General features: G+C 37.3%; 1 protein-coding gene across 1 annotated transcript in view; it reads right to left on the bottom strand.

The window, feature by feature from the left end:
- PEX7 (peroxisomal biogenesis factor 7) overlaps positions 1-21,388 on the bottom strand; it is a 90,337-nt gene that overhangs the window by 7,093 nt on the left and 61,856 nt on the right. The window contains exon 9 of the mRNA XM_030809752.1: positions 11,369-11,468. Within this exon, the coding sequence (XP_030665612.1) occupies positions 11,369-11,468 (100 nt within the window). The remainder of the gene's footprint in view (positions 1-11,368; positions 11,469-21,388) is intronic.

Raw genomic sequence — 21,388 nt, 5'->3', positions numbered from 1 at the left:
TCTTTTTTTTAGAGTCAGGGATTGTATCTTGATTAAATCTGTAAATCTATATTCCTTGTGTTCTACATACGTAAACCTTTAATAGAAGCTTGTTGAATAAATGAATCCATGTATGAGCCATAGTTTTCTGCAAGATTTTGTTGAGTACAGAGAGCCTCTCACATAATAAAAAGCATCCAATTAGGTGTGAGGTCAGAGATGTGGGTAAAAGCAACAAGTTTTATGGGATTTGGAAGATATATATTTTGTTTTTAATTTCAGGAATATTTAGAGAAGTTTCACAGGGAGCTTGCCTTTGTGTCCTAAGAACTGTTTGTCAAATATTCCTCAGCATTACAAAGCTATCTAAAAGATAATTTATGTATACATCTATTCATCCATTTATTCAACAAAGATTTATTAAGAGCCTCCTCTGTGTCAGAAGTATGTACAGGTTACGACAATAAACACAAGGGTCCTGGTCTCTGGCTCCACAGATCTTGATTGTAATGGAGAGACAGGTAAGCAAAGAGACACCTATACTGTAGAGTAATATGTAAAATGATAGAGGAATTATGGGGTCCCATAAAAGTAGGCAAGTGGCCATTATAATCGAATGTGAGCGAAGTGCCTGCTTTCAGGTGGAAGCAATATCTAAGCTGAGGCTTAAAGGAGGAGCCCGCCAGACAGCATTTGTTGCTGTTTTTGGGTCAGGGGCACAATGGAAAAAAGGAAAATGTTCTAGGCAGTGGGATACATCAGAGTAAGTGAAGAACTGAAAGTTTTAGTTTTAAGGCAATTTAAAAGTTATAATTGCATTATAACTCCTCTGAAGAAACTCAATCTTTCGAGAGGCAGTTTTTTTCTGAATCCCATCTAGGGTTTTTTGAAGGCTGGGGCATCTCTTGTTTGACCCTCTTCCCTTACAGGATGAGTGTGCACGTGGACACTCCAGGGCAGGGGCCTCCAGGCTCTACTGCTTCTGCCCAAGGATATACAAGTGGAAAATGTATTCCTTTACTCACAAGCCCCTGCTGTGGTACATTTCATCCCTATGCCCTTCTGAATTTCCTTTAAGCTAAGACCAACATGCTAATCTTTTCATCAAAGTCAGAATTAAAATTACTGAAATTACAGAAAAAAAAATGGTTTGTCAAAATGTTATATTTCTTAATGTAAAATCTGAAGAGAGAATCAATTTTATTATTTTAAAAGATGTTATCTACTAGGGTAGTAAAAAAACTAAACTAATAGGGTAAGATGTCATTTCAGGAATATTTAGAGAAGTTTCACAGGGAGCTTGCCTTTGTGTCCTATTATTTCTATTCCTAATTATTTCGTTTTCACTTTAATACAGCAAAATAGGTATTTCTGTTGTAAGAATAAGCACACCAATCAGAAATATGAATTACTTGCTTTGAACTAATGTGTCAGTTTCTTCAAAACATATAAGAAAGCTTGAAAAACTGAACAGAAATTTATGTCAATAAAGCCTATTAATTTCTAAACAGAGGTATGTATGGCATATACATTAAGATATCTTCATACATGGAATGCCAGAGAGCAACTGTATTAAACCAGTATTTCAGCATTTCCTAGGTGCAAAATACCAGACTAAATGCTACATAAATCCAAAGATAGTAAAGAAACATGCATTCACTAAGGAGACTATAATAAAAATTTACCAATGGTGGATCAAATCACATGTATTACAGAACATCTTCAATAATAATGGTCCCATAAATGTGGATTTTAGAGAAGGAAACATTAAAATGGAAATATAACACTTTAAATACGTGTAAAATTTAGAAAATGAATTTATATCCCTTAATTGTTATCAATTCCCTGTACTTTATTAAAATGTTTACACATGCAACTGATAAGGTAACTTATTTCAAATGATTTAATGTGATTGTTAATAATAATCAAGAATTCCAACTGACTCATTAGGAGCTTTACTTTATTAAGAAATTTTCCATTTCCTATTTATCATTATACCCTTTTTTTCTCTATTTTGTGGACAATTGCTTTTGCCCTTGGGAAACTTGTTCAATCTACTATAATTATCTTTATGACACATGGCCTCTTTAGCAAAAATGAATAATAGAAACAGGCAGAAAGATACAGACAGAATGAAAAAAAAATCACAGTTAACTCTACATTTTGAAAAAGCAGCCAAGACATTATACTGCAGTATATTAAATTTGGGACTAAAGGAAGAAACATGCTTTACTTACTCAACCAGCTTACAATAGAAAGTGACTACAGGAGAGAATATCGTTTATTATGATAATCATTACGGAGTTTATGCAAAAGCAAGGAAAGAGTTGACCAATAAACTAAAAAAATCCTTTTCATTAATTCATTCAATAGCTATTTAGCACATATGTATCAGGTGGTTGACATTAATCCACTGTGTATTTCCAGGCACTCGAGATATTTAGTTGACACAAAATATTTACTGAAGCAGAGAAGGAAAGAAGAGGAGGAGAGAAGGAAGAGAAGAACTTAATTCTGGAGTCAAAAAGGCAGAAATAATTTCCATAGGCAGAGGCGGAGGAGAGCAACAGAAACAGGGGTAAAAACATGGATACGACAAATAACAAAATGTAATTGTTCTGCAATAGAGGATTACATAGGATGGTTGAGAACTAAAATTAAAAAGGAAAACAGATTATATTGAATCCTGAAAGCAAGATTAAAAGTTCAGACTCTACACTGAAGGGAATGAATGGGCTGCCTCTTGAAAGTTTCTGAGCAAAGATGACAATGATAAAAATGACAATTTAACTGGATTGATTTGTAAATTAAAACTAGTATTTAATAGTATGGCAGGAGGTTAATGGTCAGAGTGGTTTAAAAGCATCACAGGAGTGATTGACCAGGAATTCCAAAAAGAGAAAGATAGGTTAGGAGGCAAATATAGTAGCATCTGTATTGGATGACAAATGCCTTAAAAAAGGGACAGCAATAGGATAAATGTATTCTGTTGCAGGAACATGATATGTCTGTCCATTTATTCCAGTCTTTTTTCAAAGGCCTCTTAGCAAAGTAACATAATCTTCTTAATCTAGAGTCCTGTATGTTTTTAATTTTTTTCTTTGGGAATCCTACACCCATACACACACACACACATGCATGCACACACATACACAGTTGTTGCCATGTAAAAGTAATTTTTCCCATTTTATTTTCTAACTGATAATTGTTATATCTATAGGTTATTCAATGTTATTCAATGTTATATATTTATTTTAACTGACTTTCTTATTGGACTCTCTTATTATTTTTAATAGGTTTAAAGTTGATATATTTAATACTTATTCAATTTGACAATCGTATGAATTACAAATGACAATAAAATGTTCTACCTTTAAAAAATTTATATTCTACTTTGTTTTCTCCTATTTCTAACTGGCCACACAATTTTTAGAACCATGTTCATTTACAGTGGTGATGGTGGCAGTTCTCACCTTGCTCCTACCTTTAACGTATTTCAGGTCAAGCACTAACAAAATCAGATTTGCATTATGGAAACCTCTCCCTGGAGGCAACATGGAGAATCAATGGGATGATGGAAAGAGCTTAGAGACCAGGTTTGAGATTGTTGCAGCAATCCATGGTAAAGGTACAAATAAGTGCTTATCTAAGGCAGTGAGGTAGAAAGGCATTGTCTGGATTTCAGAGATATTGATGAGAAATAAGTCATAAACTCGATACCAAGTTGAATTTAGGAAGTGTGAAGAGACAGGAAAACTAGGATTACTTCCCAGATCTCTAGTATGGCCCCGAAATGCAATCAATTGACCAGGTTAGGAATACTGAAGGAAAAGCATGACATCTACTCGGATCTCACGGTAAAGTCTGCTGGATACATAGGGCAAGTATCGCTAGCATAGAATTACATGACAGCTTTAAGGAGAAGTTGCCCCAAAGTAAGAGGGCTAAGATTGAATATCGGAGAACATCTACTTTTGGAGGGATGGTGATGAAGATATTCAGCAAAGAGGCAAGGAAGAAGAGGTCGGCATAGTAGCACTGAAAAAATAGGACAGGAAGATTTTTTTCAAATATCAAAATTATACGGCTAAATAAGAAAAAAGTCTGAAAAAAGGCTAATTTGGGTTTCAGGAGTTTACTGGTGATCTTTTTGGGCTTAACTTCAATTGAATGATGAAAGGAAGACAGGTTTTAAAAGAGAGTGTAGATTCTGAGAAACTAAAAGCAAGAGGTCAATCTACTAATTCTAGATATTTAATAATAGAAGAGAAATAGAGCTTACTGATAGTGTGACAGGACAGTGGGGTAAGCCCCATAGAGCTTTGAAAACAGAAGAACCGATTGAAGATCTAAAAACAGTGAATAAGTGAAGAAGCAAAGATGTGCATGAGGGAACCAGCGAGAAAATTAGAAAGCCACTGGAAGGATGGGAAAAAATAGAGATAAAATGCAAACATTTTGGGGTGACAGAGACGGAAGAAGATGCTCATTCCTGGGAACTCTCTTTTAACAGTAAGTAGAACATAAGGTCAAACGTCCAGATACTGACACTGAAAAAGGTTGAGGAAAGATTACAGTGGAGAATGGGCTAAAAAAATCAAAGACTTCAAAGGTAAAATCAGAAAGACTTCAAAGGTAAGTTGAGTAGGAGCCCAGATGAAGTTTTTTAAAAAGTAATCTGAAGTGTGCCTAGTCAGTATGTTTGGTGGGTTTTTAGAAGCAATGCTTCATAATCAAGAGAAAGGAAATTGAATAGGAAGGTGAGTGATTCAGGAATGGAAGATGAGAGGCAGATGTCAACAGTAATGGGATGCTATAATTGCAAGGGATATGTATTAGTCCATTTTCACGCTGCTGATAAAGACATACCTGACAATAGGAAGAAAAAGAGGTTTAATGGACTTACAGTTCCACATGGCTGGGGAGGCCTCACAACCATGGCAGAAGACAAGGAGGAGCATGTCACGTCTTACATGGATGGCAGCAGTAAAAAAAAAAAAAGAACTTGTGCAGGGAAACTCCCCCTTACAGAACCATCAGATCTCATGAGACTCCTTCACTATCATGAGAACAGTGCAGGAAAGACCTGCCCCCATAATTCAATCACCTCCCACCGGGTTCCTCCCATGCTATGTGGGAATTGTGGGAGTTACAATTCAAGGTGAGATTTGGGTGGGGACACAGCCAAACTATATCAGGGTGTCTATGTAGTGCAGAGGGCAGCAGACCCAGCCTAATACCATCCATCTAAGGAGCACACTGATATCCTACAGAGCTGGACCTGGGAAATGTTTTATGACTTGGCGAAAACAACAAGGACTTGTTATATCATTGTAAGCTAAAAAATTACACAATTATGAAAGCATCAATGAGGAAACAGCAGAGACTAATGCCTGAGGACACTGACTGCTTCTGGCACTTGTTCTTTTTAACTCTAAACCTAGTCTGTGACAGACACAAAAAATATCACCTGACATAAAAGGTGAATAGGACACAAATATCCTAAATATCAATAATGCTTGCCATCTTCTAAAATTCAGTTTTCTAAACTCATTAGAGAATTCTTAAATACTGTTATCTACTGTCAACCATTAAACCTGATATCGAAGATTATGGGAATAGAGATTTGAACCAAAACAAGAGCTGAATTTTTAAATGATATCTAACCAGGCACAGTGGCTCATACCTGTAATCCCAGTACTTTGGGAGGCTGAGGTGAGAGGATCACTTGAGCCCAGGAGATCCAGACCAGCCTGGGCAACACAGTGAGACCTCATCTCTACAAAAAATTAAAAAAATAAAAAAGTGGTACACACCTGTAGTCCCAGCTACTCAGTAGGGTAGGGTGGGGTGAGGGTAGAGGCTTGAGGTGGGAGGATTGTTTGCACCCAGGAAGTTGAAGCTACAATGAGCCATGACATACCACTGCATTCCAGCCTGGGTGCCACAGTGAGACCCTGTCTCAAATAATAATAATAATTAAAAATAAAAATACATCTAAAGAACTAGTATAAATCAGAACCAAATCTAATCATCTTTCACTGAAACAAAACAAAAATATACAAAACTACTTCTACTCTATTAATATTTTAAAGAAAACTCATTATATAAGAGCTACGTGTTCCTAGCATGGACAGATTTAGATATTCATTCATTAAAGATTATCTTAGGTGGGGCATGGTAGCTCATGACTATAATGCCAGCACTTTGGGAGGCCGAGGCAGGAGGACTGCTTGAGCTCAGGAGTTCTAGACCAACCTGGGCAACATAGCAAGATCCTGTCTCTATGAAAAAAAAAGAGAAAGAAAAGATTGTTTACCCAAACTTTGAAAAATACAAACACACATAGAGACTGGAAGGGTAGCTACCATTGGGAAGGAGGGGTTCAGATTTGGGAAGAGGCTTCCGGAATGCAAGCGATGTTCTGCATCTCAATGTGGATAGTGGTTATACAGGGGTAGTCACTTCTGGATAACTAACTGAGCTGTACACTTAAAAATATGTGCATTTTAAAATATAAATTTACATTCCAATTAAATGTAAGAAACATAATAATACGGTAAAACAGAGATTTTTAGAAGAAACATAATAATATGGTATAAGAGATTCTTTCTCAAGTGGGGAAACTATAGGTAATCTTTTTTCTTTCTTCTAAATGTAATTTCCAAAATTTTGTCATGAGGAAAACATTAAAGCTTATTAAACATACAGCGGCAACATCTGAAAGTGGTAGTGTTTACTTTAAAAGAGATTAAAATAATAAATAACTATGCCCCCAAAAGAATGTATAAAGATATGTAAACTTGTATCCAGCTTATAAATGCTAAACTAAACATCACTGAGCATTTGGAAGAGCAGAATTGATACTGCAGAACACAAAGTCAGGAATTCTAAAGATAAACTAATATAGAAATTCCAGTTACATAAATAGGTGTATTATAGGTCCAGAATCACAAACCTACAAAAAGAAAAAGAGTATCCAATTTAGAAATAATAAGGATAAGAAAGAAAAGATAAAATGTTAGAACTGTACAAATCATGATCAGAAAAAAAAAAATGTCAAAGAAAACGATGCCTTCAGCCTGGTTAACAAGAGAGGGCGTAGAGCATTTCTCAGCAATTATCCTTAAAGAATGACCCCAGACATTTATTTGTCAAGTTTTAAACTTTTAAAGACAGGATCTTACATTCTGTTAAGAAGAAAGGTGGTGTAATATAAGAATGCCCTTGACCTCATTTCTCAGATCTCTAAGAAAGGAGAAGCTAAAAAGAAAAAGCATTATACACAGAAGAACTCAGATAAATCTCTTTTAAGACTGAGAATATATAAAAACACAGAGCCTGAAAGTAACATCAGCAAGGTCCTAGAGCTGCTAAGATCACAAAAGACTCACATACTCATCAAAGAGTAAAATTAAATTAACTTACAATCTGTAAATCTGACACATTATGAGACTAAAGGATAAATATAGTATGTTAAAAATAACTTGGCTGGGTGCAGTGGCTCACGCTTGTAATCTCAGCACTCTGGGAGGCCGAGGTGGGCGGATCACCTGAGGTTGGGAGTTTGCGACCTGCCTGGCCAACACAGAGAAACCCCATCTCTATCAAAAATACAAAATTAGCTGGGCGTGGTGGCACATGCCTGTAATCCCAGCTACTCGGGAGGCTGAGGCAGGAGAATTGCTTGAACCCAGGAGATGGAGGTTGCAGTGAGCTGAGATCACACCATTGCACTCCAGCCTGGGCAACAAGAGCAACATTCCGTCTCAAAACAAACAAAAATAAAACTTAAACCACCTACTATACCAACAAAGGTTAGTGTGGCAGATTTTAAGTGACTATGAATTCTTCACAGGTTCTCCCATCAAGCGGTAGAGTCTATTTCCCACTCTTTGAATCTGGGCTGGCCTCGCAACTTGCTTTGCAACAGAAGGAATGCTGTGTGGCTTCCAAGTCCAGTTCTCAAGATGACTTGCAGCTTTTGCTCTTGCCCTCTTGGAAACATACAACTGTTAAGTGCAGAGACCTGGGCACACCTAGAGACACACAGCCTGGAAGACAACCAGCACTACCCACCAGACACATTGAACCAGGCCTAATAGGACCACCCGGCCCTAGTTAAGCCACCAGATGGCTAGAACCACATGGGTGGCCACAGGAAAGACCAAAAGAAGAACTGCTAGGGTGAGCCTGGTCCAAATTGCTGACTCACAGAATTGTGAGCAAATAAAATTGTTGTTTTAGGCCACTAAGTCTTGGGAGTTGTTCGTTACCCAGTAATAGATAACTGACAAAAGTGAGGGGAAAAATATTGAGATACACATAGAACTTGATTCATATCTCCCCTAGAAAAGAGTTTGATGTGACTTGTAAAAATACAAATTATCTCTCTCCTATAGCCGCCCAAGATGCCGAAAGGAGACCAAGGGCAAGACGGTGGCCCCAGCCCCTGCTGTCTTGAAGCAACAGGCCAAGAAAGTGGTGAATCCCCTGTTTGAGTAAAGGCCTAAGAATTCTGGCACTGGACAGGACATCCAGCCCAAAAGGGACCTCACCCACTTTGTGAAATGGCCCCGCTATGTCAGGCTGCAGCAGCAAAGAGTTATCCTCTACAGGAGCCTAAAAGTGTCTCCTGTGATGAACCAGTTCACCCAGGCCCTGGGACCACCAAACAGCTACTCAACTACATAAGCTGGCCCATAATACAGACCAGAGACAAAGCAAGAGAAGAAGCAGAGACTTGGCCCAGGCTGAGAAGAAAGCTGCTGGCAAAGGGGATGTCCCCACTAAGAGACCACCTGTCCTTCAAGCTGGGGTTAACACCGTCACCACCTTGGTGGAGGAGAAGAAGGCTCAGCTGGCGGTGACTGCACATGACATGGATCCCACCAAGCTGGTCGTCTTCCTGCCTGCCCTGTCTCACAAAATGGGGGTCCCTGACTGCGCTGTCAAGGGAAAGGCAAGACTGGTCCGCAGGATGATCCATATCACCGTCACCTTCACACAGATTAACTTGGAAGACAAAAGGGCTTTGGCTAAGATGGTGGAAGCTATCAGGACCACCAATTACAATGACAGAGATGATGAGATCTGCTGTCACTGGGGGGGCAATGTCCTTGGTCCCAAGTCTGTGGCTCACACTGCCAAGCTGGAAAAGGCAAAGGCTAAAGAACCTGCCACTAAGCTGGATTAAATGTACACTGTTGAGTTTTCTGTACACAAAAATAATTAAAATAATACAAATTATCCTTTAAAAATATATAAATTAATAATATACAACTCAATATATATATTATACACATATTATACATATATACATATATATTGTAATATATACAACTCAAATGTTTGTGTTTAAAATACTGGTTGAGATCACCATCTTAATTTGAATAAAATCTATTACTTAGGGATGTATGTCCTCTGATTAAGTCCTCTCATCACAAAGTTGCTTTTAATAAGGTAGGCCTACTATGTGTGGAGGATTTAGAAAACATTTGGTATTCTTCAGACCTGGGCGAGGAAGCGCCATAGCTGAGGAAATGGAGGCGCTGCAGCTGCTGCCACAGGTGCTAGTCTGGGCTCACAAAGGACAGGTAATAGAAATACATAAGGATGAGGATTTAATGAATATTTACTTAGGATCCTTTGTTTGGGGGTGCCATGTTTCAGTATGTACATTGCAACTTTTTAAGACTAAAATAGAAAACAGGTAAAATTATTTTAGTAAAATCCATCTATAATAAGTGTATCAGAAAAGGAACTAGCTCATTTGAAACACATTATATTTATGCTGAAAAAATGCCATTTCACTCATCACTATTTCAGTTTTTTCTCTTCTTATATCCTATTAAGTCATTTTAAATGATTATTTCTAATGTTAATGGGAATATTGTAATACCAAATGAGAACCTTTTAAACTCACAATTACATCTTTAATTCCTAAAATGAAAAATTCATAGGCTGAGAGCTCAAGCCTGTAATGCCAGCACTTTGGGAGGCCAAGGAGGGTGGATCACTTGAGGTTAGGAGTTCGAGACCAGCCTGGCTAACATGGTGAAACCCCATCTCTACTAAAAATATAAAGATTAGGCCAGGCATGGTGGTTCATGTCTGTAATCCCAGCACTTTGGGAGGCCAAAGCAGGTGGATCACTTGAGGTTAGCAGTTTGAGACCAGCCTGGTCAACATGACGAAACCCCATCTCTACTAAAAATACAAAAAATTAGCCAGGCATGGTGGCATGTGCCTGTAATCCCAGCTACTCAGGAGGCTGTGGCAGGAGAATCACTTGAACCTGGGAGGCGAAGGTTGCAGTGAGCCGAGATTGCGCCACTGCACTCCAGCCTGGGCAACAGAGCAAATCTCTGTCAAAAAAAAAAAAAAAAATTAATTGGGTGTGGTGTGGCATGCCTGTAATCCCAGATACTAGCGAGGCTGAGGTGGGAGAATTGTTTGAACCTGGGAGGTGGAGGTTGCAGTGAGCCAAGATTGCACCACTGCACTCCAGCCTGGGTGACAGTGTGAAACTCTGTCTCAAAACAAACAAACAAACAAACAAAAAAACCAAAAAACACTTACATATTTATTTAAATTTCAGAAGACATTAATGTGAAGTGGGATTTTCTTTTTGTTTAACTTATGAGTTATCATAAAAGCACAATTTCACAGTCATGCTCTAGAATTTCCACATATTATTTTGTGTTTCATTGATATGCTGGTTCTTTCACACAGTCTGTATTTAAAGGGCCTTATCACTCAACATATTGTAGTGTTTCCGATTGACTTTACAATTTCTAAAATGAAAAGGCTTGTTTTTAAAAAAAACCTGAGGGATATTTAAAGTCCAAAGTGTCTACTCTCAAGTCCTCAAGAGAACAAAAAGGGAGACATACATTGTTTATTAAATAGCAGACATTCTCCTTTACTTGTTCTCCATCAGAAGCCTCCCATTCGACAAGTGGTGTGAAGACAAGGGCGACAGTCCTGAAAGGGTAGTGACCTCCCTGCCCATGGTCTCAACTGCCTAGTGGGACAGCTGAGTCAGGACCACATGTTCCTGACTCCTGCCAACCCATGGCGACAATCCTGCCGTATTCCATCTTTCTCTTGTCACTTTTCTGTTGGGAGATGCCTAGAGAAAGCCTTCACAATGTTAGGATAATACCTCCTGGGAAGGTTCCTTTTTCTCTCAGGGAAATCAGCCTTTCAAGAGGAGAAAGGTATGTCAACTTTCTTGATACCTCTTATTCCCTAGTAGTTTAATGCTCAAACCCTCCAGCTTATATAGCTAAAATGGCAACAATTTTATTCATAAAAGCAACGCATGCCACACAGAGTTGGCTGTGAACTTGGGCAGAAGAGAATATCATGAGATTGTATCCCTTACCTGAGTGGGGCTCTGAAGACTGAAGTCTAAACCACAAGTAAACTCTGTATGATGCTCCACTGTTTCAAGAAGAGAGTCAGGCTTTGAAAAGTTCCAGAATCTGTGAAGATAAATAAAAGGGAATAATTTAAATGCTAAAACTACCAAAAAACTTATATTAAGAAAAAATAGATATTTGACATAGCAAAGATTTTATCCAAACAGGCTCAACCAATTCATAAATACAGAACCCCACTATTAAGCCCTACATAAAAAATCCAGTAAGAAAAAAAATGTACTCCATCCTATTACATATAAAAAAACCCTACATCAATCTACCCTTATAAAAGATTATTCTACTCCCATTAGTATACCTTTTGGGACAGAAGCTTAACAAGTTTTAATTTAAAAAATGTTTTTATATTGCACAAGGACATTGAGATGATAGTCAGTATGCTTTTGTAGCAATTTCTAAAAGCATTCATGGCTATAAAATAAGGATATTGAATTAAATGAACTCTAACATTTTGTGATTTTAAATACGACTTCATTTTTCAACAATTGACATGAAAGATCTTAGGCTTAATTTAAATTTCAACAGCAATTAGAATTCTTTGAAAAAAATCTGTTCTCTTATGAAAATCTCTGTAATTCTGAAACTATCTTTTTTCTTTTTTGAGGCACAGCCTTTCTTACAGATTCCACATCAATATAATTCCTAGAAGCAAGAAAAACAGAAATGTATTTTCCTGAGCCAATATTATGTATTCTACTTAACCTCCATAGACTGAGAGTGGTAATATTTACCATAATCAAGCTCTCATTTGTACTGTGCAGACAAGAATTTGGTCCTGTTTTCAATACATAACATAGTACTTTATTTCTAATGCTTTATTTGCTCATCATCTTTTTTATTTGACTCTAAACATACTATAAAAATGGCACATTCAGGATCATAGAGTCATATCCTAATTCAGCTTCTCTAATGATCTACAACATGGCACACTGAAGGTTTAACAGATCCCTTTGAAAGAGAGTAAATACACAGAACCAAGAGCCACAGTTTGTTTAACCTGGTGGTATTATTTCCCTAATAAATACAGAGTTGGCCCTATTAAATTTTGAAAAGGGTTGTTGCTATGGATAATGCACTGTGTGGGTACCAAAGAAACAATGAGTAAATAGCTCATTTATCAGATTACCGAAATCTACAAAATATTTGAGAAGAGTGATTTTACTTTTGAAAATTTGCCTGTTCAACCAAATGAGGGAACAAGCTGTATGCATTCTCAGAAATCCTAACAGTGGTCTCCATTGTCTTTGCATATTTGTTTCTTTGAATTCTAGAGACAGTGAATTATACCAAAATCTAATTTTCTGGGTCCCGATAATGTTTAGAGAAGCAAAAGTAAACATATAATTTTGTAATTTCATTTCTAAAACATGGTTATTCACTGATTTGCATTATCTGAAACAATAATCAAATGATTCTGCATGTGGCTACTATGTTCCAAAAAATACTCAAAATGATTTTAAAATAGGCATTTAATATGGCAAAAATTGAGTTAAAGGAAAATTAAGGGTAGGAAAGTAAGATGGCATCTGCAATGAGATTGGTACATTCCATGAAGTTCTATGTCCTTGACAGGGAAGGACCTCAAGATGCTAAGCTTTCTAGCAGCCAAAGGAAAAAGGGAGACAATCAAGACCCAAATGCATGGTGTCCACAACCAAATTGCTCCTGGAAAGCTCAGAAGGAAATTCTCCCTTGGGAGTTCAGTGACAAGAAACCCAGTGTTTATGTAATAAGATCATCCTCAACATCTATGAGGAAACATACAGATGCTTTGCCAGCTGCTGCTTATGAGTGAATGGCATCACCCTAAAGGGCAGTTTAAAAGAATGGGTCTAAGGGAAAGTCAATTTTATGTAATCCGGGTATTTAGCTCTCTTCATTTGAAATTTAGATTTTATTTCAGCAGAATGGATAGGCTAAATATTCTTTATGTAAACCATAAAAATTGGTTTCTTTTAGAACGTAAGGATAGCACAAAGCAACGAGAATTTATTTATACTCTCCTGATAAATTCCTGGAATGCAGTTTCTGTTGTTTTGAGCCAGCTTAGGACAAAGCTGCATTGAGACAAGATAAGGTGGGCCTTATGAAAATTAAGATGCCTCACAAAGACACATGTGTGCAGCTATCCAACTTCAGCCTGAAAGTGTGATGAGGGAAGTCACACATTCAGGAGAACTGTGATTCTATTCAAAAAGTCCATCTGAATTTGCTCTAATATACAGCTAATGGGTAGTCAAAGCCTCACAGAGTTCTACACCACAGAATCACAGACATAATTTTAACCTGGGAAAAACTACCCAGTATTTATCTGCATCTTGCAAAGAGCTAATCAAAGAAAATACATGCTGAAACTCTTTGGTGAAGGGAGGGTTAGTCTACTGAATGGCATAAAGACACTTCATTATACCATTTCACAGCTCTGATAGAAATTATGTAACACACCAAGTGTATACATTATGGTGCAAAAACTAAGAGAGGTTCATTTCCAGCAGAATGGCTGACCTGGTTTCTAGACCAACATTTTAAAAACAACTAAAAACTCTGGACGAGACATAAAAACAAATAACCACCTTAAAACTTCATTAAAGCATTAGTGAGGAACACTATAGTAAAAACCAAGTAAAGACTGGAACCCAGAGCAGTAAATGGAAAAATGAAGCCAGCTTTTGCCTTGAGAGGATTTGCTAAACAGAGACAACCTAAGCTTCAGATTTCTTCACCCCAAGGGGATCAGGAGTCAGGAAAATTTTTTCAATCAATATTAATATGCATAATTTAAAACTAATATTCAGTAGTGAAATACCAAAAATATTGTTAAATACAGTAAATTATACAAGTTGAGAAAACCAAATGCTAAACGGTATGTCAATATACTATAATTTATTATTTGCTAATGGCTTTTTAATAACAAAAGAAATATATGTATTTCTTTCCCCATTCTCACTCTCTAATTAGCAACCACTGTTAACAGTTTAATGAGTATACTTCCAGAGTTTTTCTATGTATCTCTATTGACGTTCCAACCAGAAAGAGTGAGTTGAAAGGAGGGGCTAACAGGGAGAAAGTGGGTGTTTCTCCAAGTTTTCTCAAGTTTGCAATTAAGGGAGTGGGCATGGTCTCTCCTTGCAACCTTCTTCTGGATTCAAACATCCCATAAGTGCTATATATCCAAGGGCCTTCATGCATCTATCGTGTAAGTAAAATGGGCTCCTTTTTGCTGGGAGAAGTCATACTATAATATATCATTAAGTGGTCAAATAAGGTACATTATTCTTAAGTGAAATGTTTGTTTTGATCCAGCATATATACTACTTGGTGCCATTTTGTCTCTTTGCTGATGAAATCACTGACTATTTAATCTCCCTCATGGGAAGTAAATATACTGGATAAGCCTCCAATTATTAAAAATATTACAGAACTGTAGGAATATTTTTCATTTAAATTGTATATCATAATATAATGTCTTGGTTGAGTTATTTTTTGCTTTTTGGTTCCACAATTCTTTAACAATGCAAGTATACAGCACTGTATTACATCTCTCTTCTTTAAACATTTTATTATTACTTTTATTTTTTTGAGATGGAGTCTCACTCTGTCGCCCAGGCTGGAGTGCAGTGGCGCGATCTCAGCTCACTGCAACCTCCGCCTCCCGGGTTCAAGCGATTCTCTTGCCTCAGCCTCCTGAGTAGCTGGGATTACAGGTGCACACCACTATGCTCAGCTAATTTTTGTATTTTTAGTAGAGACGGGGTTTCACCATGTTGGTCAGGCTGGTCTTGAACTCCTGACCTCGTGATCTGCCCGCCTCGGCCTCCCAAAGTGCTGGGATTACAGGCACGTGCCACCATCCCCTGCTAATTTTTGTATTTTTAGTAGAGATGGGGTTTCACCATGTTGGTCAGGCTGGTCTTGAATTCCTGACCTCATGATCTGCCCACCTTGGCCTCCCAAAGTGCTGGGATTACAGGCATGAGCCACCGTTCCTGGCCTATTATTACTTTTTTTGGGACAGCGAAATCATAGGGCACTGCAGCCTCAAACTCCTGGCCTCAAGCAATCTCCCCACCCCACCCTCCCAAAAAGCTGGGACTACAGGTGGGTACCACTATGCCTGGCTCATCATAGTCTGTATTAAATACAACGTCAAAATCATTTCAACAATTAAGCTGAAATTACTTACTTTCTACTTTAACTAAATGTAATTTGAAATCTCTATACTAACACTTTTGAAATTTAGCCAACAGATGAATTCAGCAGAAGGTTTAAAATATTTTTTTAAAGTTCTTTCTTTTCCTTTTCTGTATTCAACTTACGAGTTAGTCCTGAATTGCTTACAAGTCTTTCCTTACTATGAGAAAGGGACAATGTTCTGGCTATTTTTCAATGTCTTACATGTACATTAATTTTTGTTGTGTTTTTATAATTTTAAGCAAATTTCACTATTATACTCCTCTCCATTTGCAGTGCTTGGGCACAGTAGTCGTTAGAGCAAGGAGCAAAAATGTCACAACACTTACTTTCACATCACTTAGTTACTCATTCACTCAACAATTGATGAGTCCTTCCATGTGCCAGGTAGGTGCTAAGCACCATATGCAAGACAGATGTGGCCTCAGCCCTCCTGTGCAGCTCATAGTTCAATGGGATCAACTGACATGTTTTTAAAAATCACCAAAACACAAATGTAATGACAATTGACAAGTGCGCCAAAAGACAAGCAGGATGACTTAAGAGGACATCCTGAGGAAGTGACATCTGAGCTGCAAATCTGAAGGTTGAGGAGTTAGCCAGGGAGAGAGCAGAAGAGCAGCTTATTCCTTGTCTGCAAGGAGCCTGACAGTGTGTGACCAGAGGGGCCCATGACGCTGGCACAGGGAAAGGGAAGAATGTTCCAGGGCGTAGGCAGGGCCAGGTCAAACAGGTCTTGTAGGTCATTTGAAGAATTTGGGATTTTCTCTTTAAAAAAAGAAAAAAAAGCCACTGAAGGATTTTAAGCAGCAACTTAAATTTGTGTGGTCAGTTTGCCCTATTTTAAAACATTTTAATAAACATTTTTCATTTAGAAAAGTTCTAAATTTACAGATAACTTGTGAAGATAGTAAAGAGGGGTCCCACACACCTCAACAGCCAGGTTCCCCTACTGTTAACATCTGTCTATGGTCAGCTTTGCCTTCAAAGGTGTCTCTGGCCACAGTGAGAAGAATGGACTTGAGGGCTTGAGTGGGTATGGGAAGATCAGTGGTCCAAAAAGAGGTAATAGCAGCTTGGACTTAAGGTACTGACTGTGATGATGAAGAAAAGTTGATGGACTGGAGATTTATTTAGGCAGAAGGATTAATCCAACCTGGTGATTAATGGAACAGAAGACATCAAAAAAGATTCTCATGTTTCTTGTTTCATTCGTAGTACTCATAATACTTCCATGCCTTTATTTATTTCTTAATACAAATCTATCCTCCTTTAATAGGCAATAAGCTCCTTGAATTCAGGGACAGTGTCCTATTCTTCTTTGTATCTTTTGCATGTATAAAAGTGTCTGCCACATGGTCAACCAAAGAATTTATGGGAACTCATGAATGAATGAGTGAATGAATGAGCAAATAAATATACAATGAGTATAATTCTCATTTCAAAGGTGAAGACAATATGATCCAAGAAATTAAGCAATCCATGGTTATAGAGCTAATAAATGGCAGCCCCAAAACACAGAGTCTCCTGACATCATGTCTAGTACTTTTTCTACTAAAAAAGATGGCACCATACATTTTTTTCTCTAGGCCTAGGTCATGCCAGAAAATTTTAAATATAGGTGGGCAGGATCTGGAATTCTTCAGGCAGTTTTGATTAACACCCTGAAAGTTCAAATAGGCCCGGACCAAGTCAGGTATCCCCCAAACTCTTCAAACTACAAAAATAATTTCATAAGCCAAAGCCCATGCCAAGAGTCCATTAGTCAGCCTCTTACAATAAAAATCCTAAGGAAATTATGAGCCAGAATACATCTGAACTACCATGGCAAGGACTTTGGGAATTTTCTTTTCTCTCTTTTAATATTTTTTATATGCACTTACTGCATCCTCTAGTCTACTCTGCTGTCTCTGTCTAACATATGTATCACTCAACTCTATTTCTATAACCACTCAGATTTCCATCCTTTTGCAATGAACCCCCTATAGAACACATGGACTCATGGGCCTATTACTTTATGATCTGTAACACTTTTGGAAGGGATTAAAAAATAGAAGTGGTCGGGCTCGGTAGCTCATGCCTGTAATCCCAACACTTTGCAAGGGCAAGGCGGGTGGATCACTTGAGGCCAGGAGTTCAAGCCCAGCCTGGCCAACGTGATGAAACCCTGTCTCCACCAAAAATACAAAAATTAGCCAGGCATGGATGGTAGTGGATGCCTATAGTCCCACCTATTTGGGAGGCTGAGGCAGGAGGATCGCTTGAGCCCAGGAGGTAGAGGCTGCAGTGAACCGTGATCTGCAGTGAGCCTGAGGAACAGAGTGAGACTCTGTCTAAAAAAAAAAAAAAAAAAGTTGTTGAACAATTTTATAGAGTTAAACTATTCATTCACTCAAAAATATTTATTGATGGTAACATTTATTTGCATGACTGGATTAAAAACCGTTTTTTGGTTTTGGAACTTGTATTAAAAATAATAAAAATAAAGTTTAAAACAGAAAAAAACCCTAACTACCTGCTAAATGAAGAATACATGATCAATTGTGAAAAACTACTGAACAATTTTCAAAGATGTCTCTTGGAATGCTCAATCACTAATACCCAGAAACCCCATAATTACAAACTTTGAAGGTTACATATGATAAAATTCTAGACTTAAGCTTCCTTCTCAAAATGAGTCCATCACAGTATTTCATCGACAACTCTAATCAGATCAGTATTTTAGAGAAGCAGACTTTACTTCATCACAATAAACATTAAGCCCAGGAACCACATACCACAAAGCCTAGCATACTTTGACAAATTAAAGAAAATCATCAGGCTGATGGAAGGCCTGCTCTGAGAGTATTTATGGCAGAGATCCACAGGGATGCTGGATGACTTTCTGAACAATGCCACATCTCAATAAGAGGAGATAAAGGAAAAGAGGCAAAACTCCTATGCGGTTTGTGTATTGCTTACTGGTACAAATCAAAGAATCACGAAATAATTTTTGCAATACAGTTTCAAATAAATACTTGACTAAAAAAGAAGTAGAACTGGAAGAACTCTACTCATGAAATAGTATCACTATTTTAGGGATAAGAATAGTCTGTGTACATCTGAAGCATAACTGGTAGCACCAAAATGTGCCCACCTAGAGCAAAAGAGCATTTCACCAATGGATAACGCTGACCACATGGGGTTGCTTTAGAACTTCACCCCACACCTAAATGTTGACAATCATTAAGCTTACAGCAGCTGCCTATGCTTTGGTCATTTATTAGCGACATTACCATGAAATACTTATTGTCCTGATCTCTGCAGCTAAGCATTTATGAATAAACCTACTCAGGCTGTCATGTAGTGGAATGTCTGCACTGTTTACGATGATCTCCTTTATTTAACAACTCTCTCCTCAGCAGAGGGTGGACACAGTGATGGGGGTGAGGAGGGGTAGAAGACAGACACCGACAAAGAGAAAAAAACAGAGACAGAGCAGACCAAATAATTCTGTTCCTTTTCTTGTAACTGGACATGAAAGCTTGAGGTAAAAAAGGAAAAAAAAAATCAGCCTGCAGGAGGAGGAGGAATGACAAAGTTGGCTGTACAGTTTCAATGCCTTCCACAGGCCGCACTACACACCGTGCTCCTGCCTTTGGGCTCTGAGGGACCCCATAGTCTGAGAAATATTTCCCTGCTTATATTTAAGCTATCTAAGGATGGTTTCTGTTTTACACATGTGTGCACAGACACACATACTGTAAATAATATAGTGGAGAAAGATAAGGGACTCTGCTGTATTTAGGATGAAAACAGATGAATAATTACGGTTTTTTAAATCTCCACATGGTTCATTCCATTAAGTCCAATCTCCAAGAATTCCATTTTAGAATATTTAGTGTTGCCACACCCTAGACTAGGGTTTCAGGACAGACCTCAAAGGGTGTATTATTATTCATCCTTATGGTCTCTGGGAACTGTGTAAACTACTACCAGCTGACTGGCAGTACCCAGATGCTCTAAGTAAATAGGCTTACTATGTGTGCAAATAAGAGAGAGGGAAAGACAGGCTTTTCTGCTCAATTATCTTTTTCTTAAAAACTATAATTGCACACATTAGAGTCAACTAATTCTACAAGGTTTGTAACAGAAAACAGCAGCTTCCTGCTGTACTTCCTCAATCTTTCACCTCAGAGGCAATCACTCTAAATTCTTTTAGTTGCTTTTTCTGATATTTTACTCTGTATTTCTAAATAATATGCTCATGGAGCTCATTTATTTTGTCATTTTCAGATATTATCTTTTGACTTCCTACTATGAAAAACGAGAAAAAGCAATATCTACATTTAAAAAATACAAATACATGCAACAAAATCTACTCAGTTGCCTTATTGAAACCACACAATAGGATTTTTAAAAAAGTATGATGCAAATTAATTTACAAAGTCCATTTTTTCTGTTGGAACTAATCAGAATTTACAAAGTCCATAATTTTCTGTTGGAACTAATCAGTACAATTCAAAGTTCAAAGCAGTGACTTATACTGCATTAAGCTAAGGCTTAAGATTCCTCGTTCCTTTTAGATTTATCTATTTATTCATGTGCTTGCATTCGGTTATGAATTAGACATGGATCTGGTTTGATTCTTAAAGAAAAATGTTAGTAACAAATAATTCTGAAAATGCTCTGCAGTTATAAAGCAAGCTATTCAAAATCAAAAGTCTTACAAGTTTCTTTCCAATTAATGTATGTTGTTTCATTTTATAGGAAATTATTTTCATTTTCATCTGGTACTTAACTTACAAAAGTATACTTCACTTCATGAAAAGATCTTTCCAGTATGACAGTAATTAACACAAGAATTTTCTAATTTAAACAAGTCAAATGGAAAAACTCTTTTGGGACATATTAAAAAATGAACATATCAACAAACTTGGGAGTTATTGCTTCATACATATAAATATGTATCTTAACCCAAAGGTATATGAAGCCTAGAGATTTGTCAGTATATTACATATTACACTTGATTTGTAGAAAAGAAATAAAAATGTTTATCTGTCACTTTAGTAAACAAATACGACGGTTCCAAATGTGCTAAATAGTAACATTCTATTAGTTAGTCAGTGCTGACTTACCCACAATTGAACAGCAAGTTTTCTCCTTGGAAAAGATTTCTCATCCCAACAGGACTTTCTACCTTAAATTGTTTTATTAATGACTGCTTCAGAAATATTTAAAGTGGAAACCACATTAAAATACAAGTGTTTGAGCTTCTACAGTCAGAGTGACCAAAGGATATCACAATTTTTCATTTAATTCAAATTCACTTACATTTATAAACATGTACTTAGCATATCCACGTCCCAGGAGCCAGGGACGAAACAATAAAACAGACAAGTCCTACCCTGTCATCAGGCAATGTGCTTTATTAACAGAGAATAAATTCAGTACTAAAATATCATTGCAAGGATTACACAAATCGGGGAATGCAAATATTCCCATTCTTAAAAGGAAACCAAAGATGACTACATTAAGATGCTTTTCTAAAGTCATTGGTGAGGTATGGTGAACCTATCTCACAAAGCAAAAAACGGTGATAGGGTTACAAAGACATTTCTAGCTAAGATATCTGAAGGCACAGAACATTTTAAAAATCTCTGATCATCCTAAGAATTTAACTGTAGTTTCTGCAAATGGTAACAATCAGTATCATATCATTAGCTACATGATTTCTTATGGTTTGATGAACAAAAGTAGAGGAATTAAAAACAACTATCTTAAAAGATGAGGTA

Source organism: Nomascus leucogenys, chromosome 3, assembly GCF_006542625.1.
Source record: "Nomascus leucogenys isolate Asia chromosome 3, Asia_NLE_v1, whole genome shotgun sequence".
NCBI classification, from domain to species: Eukaryota; Metazoa; Chordata; class Mammalia; order Primates; family Hylobatidae; genus Nomascus; species Nomascus leucogenys.
This window is presented reverse-complemented; position numbering and strand designations above follow the sequence as displayed.